The 17159-nt window shown below is 44.5% G+C and overlaps 2 protein-coding genes across 2 annotated transcripts in view; one reads left to right on the forward strand and one right to left on the reverse strand.

Moving 5' to 3' along the window:
- The window catches only part of LOC145363549 (uncharacterized), a 55334-nt gene that overhangs the window by 2842 nt on the left and 35333 nt on the right, over positions 1-17159 (reverse strand). Inside the window, exon 6 of the mRNA XM_080218734.1 lies at positions 13088-13474. Within this exon, the coding sequence (XP_080074860.1) occupies positions 13088-13474 (387 nt within the window). The remainder of the gene's footprint in view (positions 1-13087; positions 13475-17159) is intronic.
- Positions 3771-4769, forward strand: LOC145335547 (uncharacterized). Its single transcript, XM_080181347.1, has 2 exons — positions 3771-3935; positions 4032-4769. The coding sequence occupies exon 2, from the start codon at positions 4359-4361 to the stop codon at positions 4701-4703; it is 345 nt and encodes a 114-aa protein (XP_080037473.1). The 5' UTR covers positions 3771-3935; positions 4032-4358; the 3' UTR covers positions 4704-4769.

Below are 17159 nucleotides of genomic sequence, written 5' to 3' on the forward strand. Positions count from 1 at the left end.
TGCTGCCTTCAGAGATCTATGGGTATGGACATCAATGTCTCTGTGATCTGCATGTCTTAGGGTCCGATCATTCATTGTACATTTCCCTGCCTTGTTAGATTGGCCCAAAATAACTCACCTCACACTTTTCAGGGTTAAGTCCATTTGCCACTGTTCTGCCCATCTGATCAGCCCATCTATATTGTCCTGGAACCCAAGGCTTTGCTCGTCACAATTTACCACATCACCAATCTTTGTGTAACCCGTGAATTCACTCATCATACCTTCTACGTACACTACAAACAATGAGGGGCCCAGCACTGACCTCTGGAGAACACCAGCGAGCACACTATTAAGCCAATTTTGGATCTAGTTGAGCAAATTGCCGTGGATCCCATGAGCTCTTACCATTATCATCAGCTTCCTTGTAGAACCTTGACAAAACCTTACTGAAGTCAATGTAGACTACATCAATTGTACCACCCTTATCTATCCACCTACTCACTTCCCTGGAAATTCAATTACATTTGTAAGACACGATTTCCCTTTGCCAAAACCATGCTGCTCAACCTTGATTAACCCTTACCTCCCCAAGCCGACATTAACTCAGTCCCTCAGAGTTTATCCAGTAGTTTCCCTACTGCTGAAGCTGGACTCGCTGGCCTATAATTTGCTATTTTTTTCCCTTCTTGATTAATGGTGCAACATCAGCCGTCTTCCAGTCCCCGTGCACCTCTCGTATGCAAGGAGTCTCACAGCACCAGGTTAAAGGCCAACACATTTATTTGGTAGCACAAGCCACTAGCTTCTGGAGTGCCGCTCCTTCATCAGGTAAGGTGGGAATTCTGTTCAAAAACAGGGCATATAAAGGCATACACTCAGTTTACAAAATAATGGTTAGAATGCGAGTCTTTACAGGTAATCAAGTGTTAAAGGTACAGACAAATGTGAGTGGAGAGAGGGTTAAGCACAGGTTAAAGAGATGTGTATTATCTCCAGCCTGGGTTTGCAAAATTTCACTAATTGTCCTGGCTGGAGACAAAGAACAAAGAACAAAGAACAACACAGCACGGGAAACAGGCCCTTCGGCCCAACGAGCCCGCGCCGCCGTCCTACTATCTCAGTGACCTATTCATGATTTTAGTCTACGCCTAACGTGCGAGGATCAGGGAGGTCCAATTTAGGGACAATTTTAGTACCCAATCAATCAGCCTAAAAGCACATCTTTGGGGGATGTGGGAGGAAACCGGAGCACCCGGAGGAAACCCACGCAACCACGGGGAGAACGTGCAAACTCCCACAGACACAGGCCCAAATCCATGTGTCCGCACAGCAACAGAGATAGTCTCTGAGCTGTCATGTTGCCCTCGAGATGGTCCAGTTTAAGCACACTAACGACATGAAGCAATAGGCAACTAAGCAATAGGCAATAAGCAATAGACAATACACATCTCTTTAACCTGTGCTTAACCCTCTCTCCACCCACATTTGTCTGTACCTTTAAGACTTGATTACCTGTAAAGACTCACATTCCAACCATTATTTTGTAAATCGGATTTGTGTCTTTATATGCCTTATTTGGGAACAGAACCCCCACTCACCTGATGAAGGGGCGGTGCTCTGAAAGCCAGTGACTTGTGCTACCAAATAAACTTTAGCCTGGTGTTGTGAGACTTCTTACTGTGATTACCCCAGTCCAAAGCTGGCATCTTCGCATCACCTGTCCTACGGCCAGAGAAGATTTGAAAAGTAGCGTCAGAGTCACAGCAATCTCCTCCCTTGCCTCCCACAGCAGGTTGGAATACATTCCACCCACAGCAAGGGTTTTATACTCTCAATGTTAAGTTGTTGAAGTGAATCACAAAGCCTCTCCCTGGTTTCCGTACCTACAATATGGAGATGCCAGCACTGGACTGGGGTAAACACAGTGGGAGGTCTCACAACACCAGGTTAAAGTCCAACAGGTTTATATAAGAACATAAGAAATAGGAGCAGGAGTAGGCCATCTAGCCCTTCGAGCCTGCCCCGCCATTCAATAAGATCATGGCTGATGTGTCGTGGCTCAGTTCCACTTTCCCGCCCTCTCCCCATAACCCTTAATCCCCTCTCTTATCAAGAACCCATCAACCCGCGTCTTAAAAATATTTAGCGAGGCAGCCTCCACCACTTCAACGGGCAGAGAATTCCAGAGATTCACCACCCTTTGAGTGAAGAAGTTCCTCCTCAACTCCGTTCTAAACCGCCCCCCCTTTATCTTGAGGCTGTGCCCCCTAGTCCTACTGTCTTTTTTGAGCGGGAAGAGTCTCTCCACCTCTATCCTATCCATCCCATTCATCATCTTATACGTCTCAATGAGATCTCCCCTCATTCTTCTAAATTCTAACGAGTACAAGCCTAGTTTATTCAGCCTCTCCTCATAAATCAATCCCCTCAACTCCGGTATCAGCCTAGTAAACCTCCTCTGCACTCCCTCCAGGGCCAAAATATCCTTGCGCAGGTGCGGCGCCCAAAACTGCACACAGTACTCCAGCTGCGGCCTCACCAATGCCCTATACAGCTGCAGCAAGACCTCCCTACTTTTATATTCAATCCCCCTTCGCTATGAAGGCCAGCATCCCATTCGCCTTCCTGACCACCTGCTGCACCTGCAGGCTGGGTTTTTGCGACTCATGCACAAGGACCCCGAGGTCCCTCTGCACCGTCGCCTGCTGCAGTTTTTTGCCACGTAAGTAATAGTCCTTCCTACCATTCTTCCTACCAAAGTGGACCACCTCGCACTTGCCAACATTAAATTCCATTTGCCATTTCCTGGCCCATTCGCCCAGCCTATCTAGATCCTTCTGCAGACTCTCCACACCCTCCGCACAATTTGCCTTTCCCCCAATCTTGGTGTCACCCAATATGGTAGCACTAGCCACTAGCGCTCCAAAAGCTAGTGGCTTGCGTTACCAAATAAGCCTGTTGGACTTTAACCTGGTGTTGTGAGACTTCTTATTCTGTGCCTACATCATCCATCCCCACGGTGAACACAGATGCAGAGTATTCATTTAAAACCCCACCAATATCTCCCAGTTTAAATTACTACATTGGTCCCTAATGGACCCTATTCTTTCTCCAGTCATCTCCTGCCGTTAATATACCTATAGAAAACCTCTGGATTTCCTCACAGCTGTTGCACGAAGGAGGAAGTTTAGTCTGAACCTCGTCAGCCAATTTCCGCATTCAGAACATTCACGAGACGCGATTGGCTGGAGGACAAGAGTCCTTCCGGTCCTCCAACTCTTCCCATTGGTCAACGCCTCAACACGCAGGTCAGGGGAAATGGGCTTCCCCCTGCACATGCGCAGCTTCCCTTCTCCCTTGGACATGCGCAGTGCCGGGGCGGGGGAGACCACCGAGCGGCTTCTCGCTCTGGCCGGAGCCGCCAGCCGCTTGTCTGGAAACCTTGGCTCGAGGAGGGGGCAGGGGGGAGGGGAGCAAAGGGTGGGGGCGGGGCTCCCGGATCCGCGGGCCCGGGCCTGCGCACTGGAACCCCGGAGGCGTCACCGTGGAGCAGAGTGATTCCTATTGGCTGATTCAGGCAGGGCTCCATTGTGTGACGTCACAACGCGGAAGTTCTCCAATGAGCTTCAGAGTGAAACTTCCTCCTCTGGGCAACATCTGGGAGGAAATCAATGTTTCCCCCTTTCCATTTCTTTTCTCATTCTGGGGGAAATTGGGGACTTGCAGCAACTGAAAGGGAAAGGAAGTCAATCCAGTCTGTATATTCCACACATTTTTAGTCCTGTCATTATAGTCTGGCAGCTAGCATGGAGATTTTCAGCTCTCTGTGCTGCAGGATAGGACCTGTCAATCACTCTCAATCAGCACCATCAGAGAATTAGGAGGGCGAATATTAGATACAGCAGAGTGAGAATGGAGGAAGTGTGTGTGGGATGGAGATTTACAACTTTGGGGTAATGAAAAAAAGAATGTTCCATAGAAATAGAATTGTCTGTTCTGAATTTCAATCCTGCACCAACAATGATGACTTTTGTAAATTCCTTTTACAGGATATCAGAGGGTGAGGATTTACAGATAGAAATCTCTAACCAAACGTCACGTCAAGATCTGACAGTCACTCAATTCATTAGGACATGTATATCATCAACCTTTGAATCTAGAAGTAGAAAACGTCTCTGTTCTGTCTGCTTCAGAAGGTTTTAAATGTCTGTGTGACTGGAAAAGCACCGAGACACACACACACACCTGAGTGAGAGTGTTCCAGTGCGCTGAACGTGGAAAGAGTTACAAGGCCTAAAAATACATCACAGCTGGGAGAGATTACCCATGTTGTGTGTGGACGAGACTTCAACTGATCGTCAACCTGGAGAGTCACAATGGAGAAACCATGGAAATGTGGGGTTTGTGAAAAAGGATTCTGGTCTCCATATGACCTAGAAATTCATCGACTCAGTCACAATACAGAGAAGCCATTCACCTGTTCTGTGTGTGGGAAGGAGTTCACTCATTTACCCAGTCTGCTAAGGCACAATCTCATTCACACTAATGAGAGACCCTTTAAATGCTCTGAATGGGGGACTAACTTCAACAGCTCTCAGGATCTGATGTCCCACCAGCACGTTCACACTGAGGAGAGACCTTTCAGCTGCTCTCACTGCACAAAGAGATTTAAATGGTCATCCAGCCTGCTGAAACACCAGCGAATTCACACTGGGGAGTGACCATTCACTTGCTCTGAGTGTGGGAAAGGATTCACTCACTCAATCATTCTGCGGAGATACCAGTGAGTTCACACCAGGGCGAGACTGTTTACTTGCTCTGACTGTGGGAAGGGATTCACTCAGTTAGTGCAGCCTGCAGAGACACCAGCGAATTCACACTGGGGAGAGGTCATTCATCTGCACTGTGTGTGAGAAGGGATTCAGACGTTCAAATGCTGTGAAGAGGTACCAGCGATTTCACAGAGGGGAGAGGCCATTTACCTGCTCTCAGAGTGGGAAGCGATTCAGTACATCATCCAACCTACAGACACACCAGTGAATTCATACTAGGGAGAGGCCATTCACCAGCACTTTTGAAGCCACTTCTACGTCAGAACATTTAGAGGCCAATTCCCTCAGTTATCCAACCTGCAGAGACACCAGTGAATTCACAAGTGATGCTGGAGCTTGGATTCTGCTGTTATTGCTGCTCTAATCAGAGTAAGAAGTCTCACAACACCAGGTTAATCACATCTAGGACTGAATCATGTTCATTTTGATAGCTGGTGAGGTATGAGGGTGTTGAGGAAAAGGAAAAAAAATATGAGTAGGTTAGAGAAGATTTGAAACCATTAGGCATTTAAGGCACTGACTGAACTACCAGCATTGAGTTAACTGACTCTAAATCAGACTTGTCAGCTAACAAGAGAATATTCTACACACATGTGAATGCAGTGAGAGATTTAAAACAAGTGATTGTGATTTAAATGCCTGTTTTGGTATGTTAAATGTATTAACTGTTTTTTTATAGAGCGATTGTTGCAACTGTACAAAACTCTGGTGCAGCTGCACTTGGAGTATTGTGTGCAGTTCTGGTCCCCACATTATAGGAAGGATGTGGAGGCATTGGAAACGGTGCAGAGGAGGTTTACCAGGATGTTGCCTGGTATGGAGGGAATGTCCTATGAGGAGAGACTGAGGGATTTGGGGTTGTTTTCATTAGAAAGAAGGTGGCTTCGAGGGGACCTTATTGAAACATATAAGATGATTAGAGGTTTGGATAGGGTGGACAGTGATAGCCTTTTTCCTCGGATGGAGAAAGCTAGCACGAGGGGGCATAGCTTTAAATTAAGGGGGGGGTAGTTATAGGACGGATGTCAGGGGTAGGTTCTTTACCCAGAGGGTGGTGAGGGATTGGAATGCCCTGCCTGCTGCAGTTGTAGATGCACCTAGTTTGGGGGTGTTTAAGAGATCTGTGGATAGGTTTATGGATGGAAAGGGATTGGTTTAGGTTAGAGGGTCATTGCTTTTTTAATTGGTCGGCGCAACATCGTGGGCCGAAGGGCCTGTTCTGCGCTGTAATGTTCTATGTTCTATGATTGAGCGATTTAGCCAAGAGCAAGTTGCCACAAGATCTGATGGTATGGGGACTTTCAGACAGAGCCACATTCTTCAGAAACAATGAAATCTCGGAATGTGCAAGTTCTTATCAACGGGAATTGCATGCAGTCAGATTCTCAAGGCTGCTTATGAACAGAGTCATTCTCTATCTAGATAAGAGAATGCCTTCTCAGACGTGAGAATGTGTATTAGTCTGATGTGGCTAGTGACATGGACGAAAATGGTGGGAAGATTAACTTTGACCTTAGCACCTGCTAGGCAGTAGAGGAAGTTGAATCATCAATAGGGAGAGGAAGCATCCAGATTCCATGGACCAATGACATCTCCTTATGTCAAGGGGCGAAATGTAATTGTCTAAAGTATGTGACTAATGTTGTGAATGATTTAATGTATCGAAGATGATTGACTCAAAGTTAACGAAAGGGGGAAGAATTTGGCAAGAAAAATGTATAATTGATCTGTCCTAAACTGTATTTGTTGGAGTTTATTGGAGATATCAGGCTGCTCTACATCTGGAGGGGCCTAGGACTCTTTGCTAATCTCTCCCTGTGACTCGCTGGTCAAATAAAAGATACATCTTTAAACTGGGACACTTGATTTCGTGAGTCTTTATATTCGCTGAAGTTTCAGTGATACCCAGCCACTTTGCAAACCCTGCCAACAGAGGGTTTCTTTCTGTTGGACTGGCTTATACGTGACTTTGCTTCCAGTGGGCTGATACTCTTTGAGCCTGGGAGAGCACATTTCCACTGAAACAATCCACAAAAGCTGATGAAGGACATTTATTTTGTCTCGGATAGTAAACAGTGTTTTTCACCCCCATGGGTGGATCTAAAATAAATGCAAAAAGAACTGAAAAAACACAACAGGTCTGGCAGCATCTATGGAGAGAGAAACAGAGTTAATGTTTCACGTCCAATGTAACTCTACTTCAGAACTAAAGAGAGGGAGAGATGTGATGGGTTTGATGTTGGTGAGAAAAGGGGTACAGTCATGTAGATGGACACAGAACGACTATAACAAGGATTTTTGACTTCCATAATTAGCTTTAAAAAGCAATGGTGACTGAGAATTAAGCATGCTGGGATTTTCAGTCAACTTATAACTAAAAACAGACGCAGGCTGCAGAGTTACTGACAGTCATGACCTAGTCTGGGAACTGTGACCTGCAGCTTCCTGTGTTGACCAAATATGGGAAGTTGTTTGCATTGAGGTAGACATGATGGCACCGAGTTTTATGGCAATGATGTGAGCTACATGCATTCTGCATCAAGGATAATGGAGTTGTTTACAAGTAATCTCATTGGCTGTTCAAAGCACGTGATCGGTTTCCGATTATACCATTGGCTGGGTGCCAGAGAATCATCTGGAAAGTTGAAACACTTTGTAGATAAAGGACGTGCAGTTTTTTGGCTGTAGTGATAACTCTAGAGATTGACCATCACAAGACGAAGATGTACCCTGAAGAGCACCATCAGGGACCAAAAGGACAGATTCTACATCAGGAATAGACTTCATTCTAACTGGGTAGTGTCTACTTTCAGTTAAATAATTAAAGTTAATGTTCAATAAAGAGTTAAAGTGTTGCAACCATCATAAGTTTGAGATGGTACCTGAAGTATTCAATAAAGGAAGATTGTTAAGAGAATTAAGAGTTGGCTCCTGTCCTTGTTGTCACATTAAACTGGAATGCTTGAAAGAGTTTGAATTAGTCACCAAATAATGGTCGGGAAGAGCACAAGGGAAAGTCAGGGATTGATTAGAGTGTGGGAAGATCAAAGAACAGAAATGTCAAAAGGGCAAAGGGAGAGGTAAAGGCTGTAGTAAAGAAACAAAGTATTGATCCAGAGTAGGTGTTAATGGCAGAATAAAAGACAGCTCAGTCTGGAAGCAAAAATACATGAAGACAAGATGCAGACAGGCACTCAAACAAATCAAAATGTAGGAGAGAGTTCGGGGTGTGGAGTTGTTGAACTCAATGGTGAGTCCAGAAGGCTGTAAAGTGCCTCATCGGAAGATGAGGGACTGTTTGTCCAGCTTGTGTTGGGCTTCTCTGGAACATTGCAGCAGGCGGAGGACAGAAATGTGAGCGTGAGAGCAAGGTGGGGAATTCTAATGGCAAGCGGAAGGTCAGGGTCATGCTTGTGGACTGAGGGGAGGGTGTTCCACAAAGAGGGCAGGGAACAGGATACAGATAAATTAAAGAGAAACCATTTGTGTCCAGAACATTGTGAATATCTTTTTACTCTGGTTGTCTTTGATCCTCAGTCATTTTCTGTTTCATTAATAAACTTTTATCAGTAAAAATATTTGATTTTGCTGGTCTTTTCCTGATGAGATTGATGGACTTTAGGGAAAGTGGGAGGCACTTTAACAGGAAGTGTGTCCCTCTAAGGTAATTGGTAAAGGAGCTAGACAGGGAAATGAGATTTTATTTGTTCTGATTTGCCTGAAAGCAGATTCAATAGAATCTTTTCAAAGGGTAAAGACTTGAAAGGGAAGAGTTGGCAGGGCTGTGGGGAAAGAGGAGAGCAGTTGGATGAATCATAGAATCCCTATGCCCATGGAGCCTGCATTGACAATGATCCCACTCAGGGTCTATCCCCGTAACCCCATATATTGACCCTGCTAATTGCCCTGACACTAATGGACAATTTAGCATGTCCAATACACCTAACTCACGCATTTTTGAAGCGTGGGAGGAAACTGTAGCACCCACAGGGAGAATGTGCAAACTCTACACAGACAATGATCCAAGCCAGGGATCGAACCCAGCTCCCTGGCGCTATTGAGACACCAGTGCTAACCACAGTGCTGCCATTGACTGAATCAGAGTCATTTCAAAGAGATAGCAGGGGCACAATGGGCTGAATGGACTCCTGCACCCTGTCAATCTCAGCCTCCTGCTTTTGTGCAGGTTAAAAAGGGACAGATTTCATTGCAGCCTTTTCTATGTATATGTATTTAAAGAGACGGGTTTCACTTTAGCTCTCAGTGACTGATATAACAATTGGTTGGAGGCTCATTTCCCAGTCCGTCCTGCAGCACCTTTCTGTCTATTAGTTCCAGGCCCAGGCAGTTTCCCAACTGGGGCGCAGGTCCAGTTATTCTGAACTAAATTCAGCCCTCAGCTCTGTTGCCTAGCTGTCATTGAGCCCCAGACTCAAATGGGAAATCAAAACTTGTGGCTTTAAATGCTAGGATCTCTGTGACAATCAATAATTTTTAGAAATGAACTCTAAACCCAGTGAACAAATTAAAGAATCACATGACAAAACTTCAGGTTGTTGGACTTTTACTCCAACAAACTTGAAGCAACAATGACTAAACACTGTTCTTTGTCAGGAATATTGCCCTTTTACTCTTAACACAATCAAATATCCCACTCAGCCTTGGGATGTTGACAATCAGTTCTCCAAAAACCAATCCAAAGTGATTCTTCACTCTCCAAGGGTTTATTTCCATTATTTTCCTTTCCCAGTTTGGCGATCTTTAATCCCGAACAGTCTTTCACAGTGATAGACATTTTCCTGCTAACACAAGCAAGGCGAATCTTCCAGCCTTGTTTCACAATTCTCAGGAATTTGTGACCAATATTCAACAGAGGAGCAGAAGTAGGCCATTTGGCCCTTTGAGTCTGTTCCACTATTTATTTAGATCATGGCCGATCTACATGTGTTGAGTTCCACGTTCTCATTCTACCCCGATGCTTCTGATTCCCTTATCCAACAAGATAAAGGCAAAATTCTGCTGTTGCTGGAATCTGCAATAAGAACAGAAAATGCTGGACAATCTCAGATTGTCTGACAGCTTCTTTAGACACAGATTAGAGACAACATTTTGAGTCAGAATGATCCTTTGTCTGAGCCAAAGGCAAGGAAAAAAAAACAGACAAAATTTATACTGTGAGGTCCAAGAATTGGGAAGCAATCTATTAAATCCCCTCTGAACCAGTCTTAATGCATTTGTATCATTTCTTAAATAGGAGACAGAGCTGCAGCCAGTATTCAAAATGCATTCTCAGCAACGCCCTGTATAAATACAGCAGTCATGATGTGGGTATGCCGGCGTTGGACTGGCATAAACACAGTAAAAAGTCTGACAACACCAGGTTTTAGTCTAACCGATTTATTTGATAATACTCACAAGCTTTCGAGGTTTCCCTCTTCGTCAGGTGAATGGAGAGTTCTGGCCTCAGACAGAGCATATAAAGCACAGACAGTTTAGAGATTACTGATTAGAATGCGAATCTTTACACCTAACCTGCTGTTCAAGACCTGAAGTGGCTGACAACGTGAGTGGAAGGAGCACTGATCACAGGTTACAGAGATGTGTATTGTCTCCAGACAGTACAGTAAGTGAGGTTTTGCAAACCCAGGCAAGTCACGGGGGTTACAGATAGTGCGACATGAACCCAAGATCCCTGTTGAGACCGTCCTCATGTGTGCGGAACTTGGCTATCAGTCTCTGCTCAGCGACTCTGCGCTGTCATGTGTTGTGAAGGCCGCCTTGGAGAATGCTTACCCGAAGGTCAGAGGCTGAATGCCCGTGACCACTGAAGTGTTCGCCAACAGGAAGGGAACAGTCTTGCCTGGTGATAACGGATGAATGAACATCGCTCGACAATCACCAGGCAAGACTGTTCCCTTCCTGTTGGCGAACACTTCAGTGGTCACGGGCATTCAGCCTCTGACCTTCGGGTAAGCATTCTCCAAGGCGGCCTTCACGACACACGACAGCGCAGAGTCGCTGAACAGAGACTGATAGCCGAGTTCCGCACACATGAGGACGGTCTCAACAGGGATCTTGGGTTCATGTCGCACTATCTGTAACCCCCGTGACTTGCCTGGGTTTGCAAAACCTCACTTACCGTACTGTCTGGAGACAATACACATCTCTGTAACCTGTGATCAGTGCTCCTTCCACTCACATTATCAGCCACTTCAGGTCTTGAACAGCAGGTTAGGTGTAAAGATTCGCATTCTAATCAGTAATCTCTAAACTGTCTGTGCTTTATATGCTCTGTCTGAGGCCAGAACTCTCCATTCACCTGACGAAGAGGGAAACTTCGAAAGCTTGTGAGTATTATCAAATAAATCGGTTGGACTAAAACCTGGTGTTGTCAGACTTTTTACTGTAAATACAGCAGAACATCTTTACTTCCATGTTCAATTTCTCTCATAATAAAGGGTAGCATTCCATTTGTAGGAACTTTGATTTACTTGAATGAAGATTTATGGGGTTCTCTTGTTTGCAATAACCTCCTGAATTGTAAATCACACCAGGTTCCATATGACTTAACGTATGGCAAAAAACATTTTAAATGGTGAATTCAGAAAGTTTATTAACTATTAAAAATATAACAAGTCAGAAAGATAAAAAGCAAAGTGTTGATCAACAGTTAATAGAGAAAGCTTAACATTAACAATTGAATAGACTTCTCTTTGTCCCTCTCAGACCCCAGGACATGAAGTGACGGCTCCAAAAATATGGATAACTTGTAAAACCAACAGCTCTCAAACCTCTCTGTAAAGATTTCTCTCGCCACCTCTCTCTACCAAATTGGCTTCTCAAGACCACTTTTTGTATTAAAAATGCTGAAAGCCCACCTTAGCCAATTCTCATAAATCTTCAATTACAAACTAAAATGGACACGAGTTTCCGGGTGGTTTAAAAACAAATCAACTGTCTGCTGAAAGCCATGATGTGGAGATGCCGGCGTTGGACTGAGATGGGCACAGTAAGTCGTCACACAAAACCAGGGGAAAGTCCAACAGATTTATTTGGTAGCACGAGCTTTTGGAGTGCTGCTCCTTCATCAGGTGAGTGCACTTCGCCAACAAGTCTCTCACAGTTCTCAGTACAAATTTATGATTAAGTAATTTAAACAATGCCTGAGAACACTTCTTAACCAACTACCAATCATCTTTTGTTGATCGCTCAGACCCCCTGTTTACAGATTCAGGTAGCACAGCCGGACCTGGAATAAATTTAATTCTAACTCATTCCAAGTAAATATTCTCACCAGGTCCTCTGCTGGGGCCCTGCTAAGCAGCTTTGACGGAGGGCGATTGCAGAAACTGAATTCAGGAATGTGGTCAAGACAGTCCAGTCCCATAATGCCTCACATTCAATCTGCAGTCCTTCAATTATAACAGAATATGTGGCTGTATGTAGCTGCCTCGGCCACGGTCAACCCCAACACTGCCTTCCTGAACTGCTGCAATGCCTGTAGTGTAAGTATGCCCACAGTGCTGTTAGGAAGGGATTTCCAGTTATACATTCCAGACTTTCACTCGACTTAGGTGGATACCAGATTGATATATTCTATTCAACCACACACAAGGTGAGTTTTTTTCAATTCCTTTATGTCTAGGCAATGTATTGATAATATCTTTAAAACAGAAATTAAACATTCCAATTTGATTTGGGGGTTAACATATTCTTTTAGTTTGTTCTTTATTGTCAGTGTCAGGCTGGGGTTGTTCCCCTTGGAGCAAAGGAGGTTGAGGGGAGATTTGATACAGGTTGACAAGATTCTGACAGGTTTAGATAAGGTAGGGAAAGAAAAGTTGTTCCCTTTAGCTGAAGGGACAGAGACGAGGGGGACACAGATTTAAGGTTTTGGGTCAAAGATGTAGGGGGGGGGAAATGTGAGAAGGAATATTTTGATGCAGTGAATGGTAACGTCCTAGAACTCGCTGCCTGTGAGGGTGGAGGAAGTGGAGACAATAAACAATTACAAAAGGAAATTGGATGAACATTTGGGGCAACAATGTTCAAACAGCATCAGCCTACTGGAGGCAAAGTCATGAGAGTGGCCAGTCCAGCAGAAAGACACCCTCTGACCCTTCCCATTGACCAACTGTGAGAATGAACAAAATGCAGTCCTGGGTGTAATTGAGAGCAGAAACAATAACAGCAGAATCCAACCCCTGGAATCACTCGTGAACTCGCTGGTGTCTCAGCAGGTGGGATGAAACTCTGAATCTCTTCCCACACACAGCGCAGCTGAATGGCCTCTCCCCAGTGTGAACTCGCTGGTGTGTCCGCAGGGTGGATAACTGAGCAAATCCTTTCCCACACTGAGAGCAGCTGAACGGTCTCTCCCCAGTGTGAATGCGCTGGTGGGCCCTCAGTACTGGGGAGCTTTTGAATCCAATCCCACAGTCAGAGCATTTAAAGGGTCTCTCGCTGCTGTGAGTGACTTTGTGTTTCAGCAGGGTGGATGACTGAGAAAATTCCTTCCCACACTGAGAGCAGGTGAACGGCCTCTCTCGAGTGTGAACTCGCTGGTGCTGCTGCAGGCTGGATAACTGAGTGAATCCCTCCCCACACACAGAGCAGGTGAACGGTCTCTCCCCGGTGTGACTGCGTCGATGAATTTCCAGCTGAGATGGGACCCTGAATCCCTTCCCACAGTCCCCACATTTCCACGGTTTCTCCATGGTGCGGGTGTCCCTGTGACTGTCCAGGTTAAACAATTGGTTAAATCGCACACAGAACACAGTCTCTCTCTACTGTGAATGCTGCAATATTTTCAGGCTGTGTAACACATTAAAGTTCTTTCCACACTCAGTTCACTGGAACACCCTCACACGGATGTGTGTATCTCGATGCTTTTGCAGTCCACTGACGTTTAAAATATTTTGCAGTTGACAGATCAGGCAAACATTTCTTCCTCCAAATTCAAAGGCCAAGTATTTTCAGGTACTGATGAATCAAGTCAGTCTGCTAGATCTTGATGTGATGTTTGGTTTGATAATTTTTTTCTACAAATCTTCTTTTTCTAATATCCTGCAAAAGAAATTTTTAAAAGTCATCACTTTCAGTACAGTGTTTGGTTTGAGATTTTTGTCTGTAAATCCTCACCTTCTGATATCCTGTAAAAAAAAAGGGTCATATAAAAGTCAGCGCTATCAGTACAGGATAGAAATTCAGAACAGACAATTCTAGTTTCTCAGGAACATTCTTTCTCTCTCATTCCCCAAAAGCTGTAAATCTCCATCCCATGCACTCTCCCTCCATTTTCATTCTGTCGTATCTAACATTCGCCCTCCCAATTCTCCTGAAGTGGAGAGGCTGGCATTGAACTGGGGTGGGCACAGGAAGAAGTCTCACAGCACCAGGTTAAAGTCCAACAAGTTTATTTGGTATCATGAGCTTTTGGAGTGCTGCTCCTTCATCAGATGAGTGTTTCAGCAGCGCTCTGAAAGCCCGTGACACCAAGTAAATCTGTTGAACTGTAACCTGGTGTTGTGAGACTTCTTACAGAACTCTCCTGAAAGTCCTGATTCAGGTTGATTGATAAATTCTTTTGTTTTCCTGCTAATACCTGAAAATCTTTATGTGGATTGCTAGTCACTTATACATCTGTATTAATGCATTAGAATTGTGTGCAATACACAGACCTATATCAATTGATTAGATTTATGGAGGAGAGTGAGGAAGAGGTTACTATCGGCAGTTACTGATTATGGTCTGAAACTCGGTGCCTGCGACAGTGATGGAAGAAGTGGCAATTCAAATTTTTAAATGAAATTGGATGTATAGTTGAAGGAAATAAACTTTCAGGGGAACGAGGTCTAGAGGGAGAGCGGGACAGAATCAGAGTGAACTTGACTTTTTTTGATTGCTCCATAAAGTGGAAATATATAAAGTAGATATAGTACTATATAATAAGACCAGAAAGAATAATAAACCAACCTTAGAATAGAACCATAAATGGTAAATTTAATATATAGCATGCAACACGAGACATATCTTTGTCCTACATTAATTCACTGTCCCTTTAAGCAAATAATGACAATATCTTGAAGACAGAGAGAGACCAGGGCCTACCTTTCCAGTGTCTGCACCCTCCTTGGATTGACTTCCTTTCCCTTCAGTTGCTGCAAGTCCCCAGTTTACCCCAGAATGAGAAAAGAAATGGAAAGGGGGGAGACACTGGTTTCCTCCCAGATGTTGCACTAGAGATTTTCATTTGCAGCTCAATGTCCAACTTCCGCATTGTGACGTCACACAAAGAGCCCTGCCTGAATCAGCCAATAGAAATCTGCAGTGACATCTCCGGGGTCCGGTGCGCAGGTCCGGACGCGCGGTGTCGAGAGCCCCGCCCCCACCCATTATTCCCCTCCGCCTCCTCGAGCCGAGGACTACAGACAAGCCGGTGGCGGCTCCGGCCAGAGCGAGAAGCCGCTCGGTGATCTCCCCCACCCGGCCTGGGATTGCGCATGTCCAAGGGAGAGGGGGAAGCCGCGCATTTGTGGTGGAGGGCCCACCCCCTGGCCGTCATGGTGCGATGCTGACCAATGGGAAGAGTGGGAAGACCGGAAGGACTCTGGTCCTCCAAGAAGCAGAGCGCGCGCTTTGTGTGGATCCAGATTGAGCTTCAGACAGACTCAGACTTAATTTGATGTTTTCAAATTTCCTTTGTACTTTGATTTTGTTCGGGCTATTCGCCCTCCTTTTGGGGAGCTGCCCCTTTTACTTTGTCCTAATTTAACTTGAGTTTATTTATGTGGTTTGACCTTAAAAAAAGGCCAACATTTGAGAGTAAAACACTGTCTTTTCTCCACCTTTCCATCTCTTTTCTCCACCTTTCCATCTCTTTTCTCATTCTGGGGGAAAATTAGGGTCTTGCAGCAACTGAAGGGAAAGGAAGTGATTCCAGGGAAGCTGCAGACTTTGGAAAGTTGGCCCAATCTATCTCTCTCTCTCTCAAAGTCATTGACATCCTTTGCTCTCTCAGCTTGACACAAAGTAAAGTTTACTTATTAGTGTCACAAGTAAGGCTTACATTAACACTGGAATGAAGTTACTGTGAAATTCCCCTGGTTGCTACAGTCTAGCACCTGTTTGGGTCAATGCACCTAACCAACATGTTTTTCAGACTGTGGGAGGAAACCCACACAGACATGGGAAGAATGTACAAACTCCACACAGACAGTGACCCAAGCCAGGAATCAAACCTGGTGTTGGCACTATGAAGCAGCAGTGATAACCAATGTGCTACCATGCTGCCCTGCTATTTATGGGGCACTAAATTAACATAGGACAGAGATATGTCTAGTGTTGTTCTTTAGTGTTGGTACAGATTAGATATTTATGGTTCTGTAAAGTACATTATTATTTCTAGTCTTGTAAGATAGTACTGTACAATTATATATTTCCAGTCAGGGAGTTATTACAGCACAGGAGGAGTCTATTTGGTAACTCGAGCAGTTATCTGCAGAACAATCCAGTCAGTCCCATTCCCTCTCTAAATCCCCATTTTCCTGCATGTTTATTTCCTTCAAGTACCCATCCAATTTCATTTTTAAATTATTGATTGTCTCCACTTCCACCATTCTTGTCAGCAGCAAGTTCCGTTCATGATCACTCACTGTTGAAATTAAGTTCTTCCTCACATCATCTCTGTATTTATTCAAGTAATACTGTGAATGTTGCATAAAGCTTAGTTTAATAAATATACAGATATGTATTTAGACCAGCAGCCAGCATCACAGCTTTCAGGTCTCTGTGTCCAACACAGGTAGCAGTAAGTGAGCATGGAGCTGTCAATCAGCCTGAGTCAGCATCTTCAGGGTGGGAAGGTGAATATTAGATTCAGCAGAGCGGGAAAGGAGGGAGAGTGTGTGGGACGGATATTTTACAGCTTTTGGGGAAATAATGTTCTATAGAAACTAGACTCATCTGTTCTGAATTTCTATCCTGAACTGACAGTGATGATGATTATAAACTCCTTTTTCAGGGTATAAGATGATGAAGATGCAGAGACAGAAATCACAAACCAAATATGACATGAAGATCTAACAGAGTCACTCAGTTCCTCGAGATTTGAATAACACCAGCCTTTGAAGGAAATGTTTGTCTCTTCTGTCAGCTTCAAAAGATTTTAAACATCAATGTAACTGGAAAAGCACCATGGCACACATATCCAAGTGAGTGTTCCAGTGAACTGACTGTGGAAAGAGCTTTAGCCAGTTTCACAACCTGAAAAGATCATGTTTGGAGAAGGGAATTTGTGTGTAGTCACCTGAGTTGAGCATGGAGAGACAAAAGGACACCTGCACC

This window comes from Carcharhinus amblyrhynchos, unplaced genomic scaffold, assembly GCF_965287045.1.
Source record: "Carcharhinus amblyrhynchos unplaced genomic scaffold, sCarAmb.v2.hapA scaffold_39, whole genome shotgun sequence".
Classification (NCBI taxonomy): Eukaryota; Metazoa; Chordata; class Chondrichthyes; order Carcharhiniformes; family Carcharhinidae; genus Carcharhinus; species Carcharhinus amblyrhynchos.

What these genes read in the sequence shown, in the direction of transcription:
- LOC145335547 (XM_080181347.1), top strand. Translation starts at nt 4,359, where the DNA reads ATGGAGAAACCATGGAAATGTGGGGTTTGTGAAAAAGGATTCTGGTCT.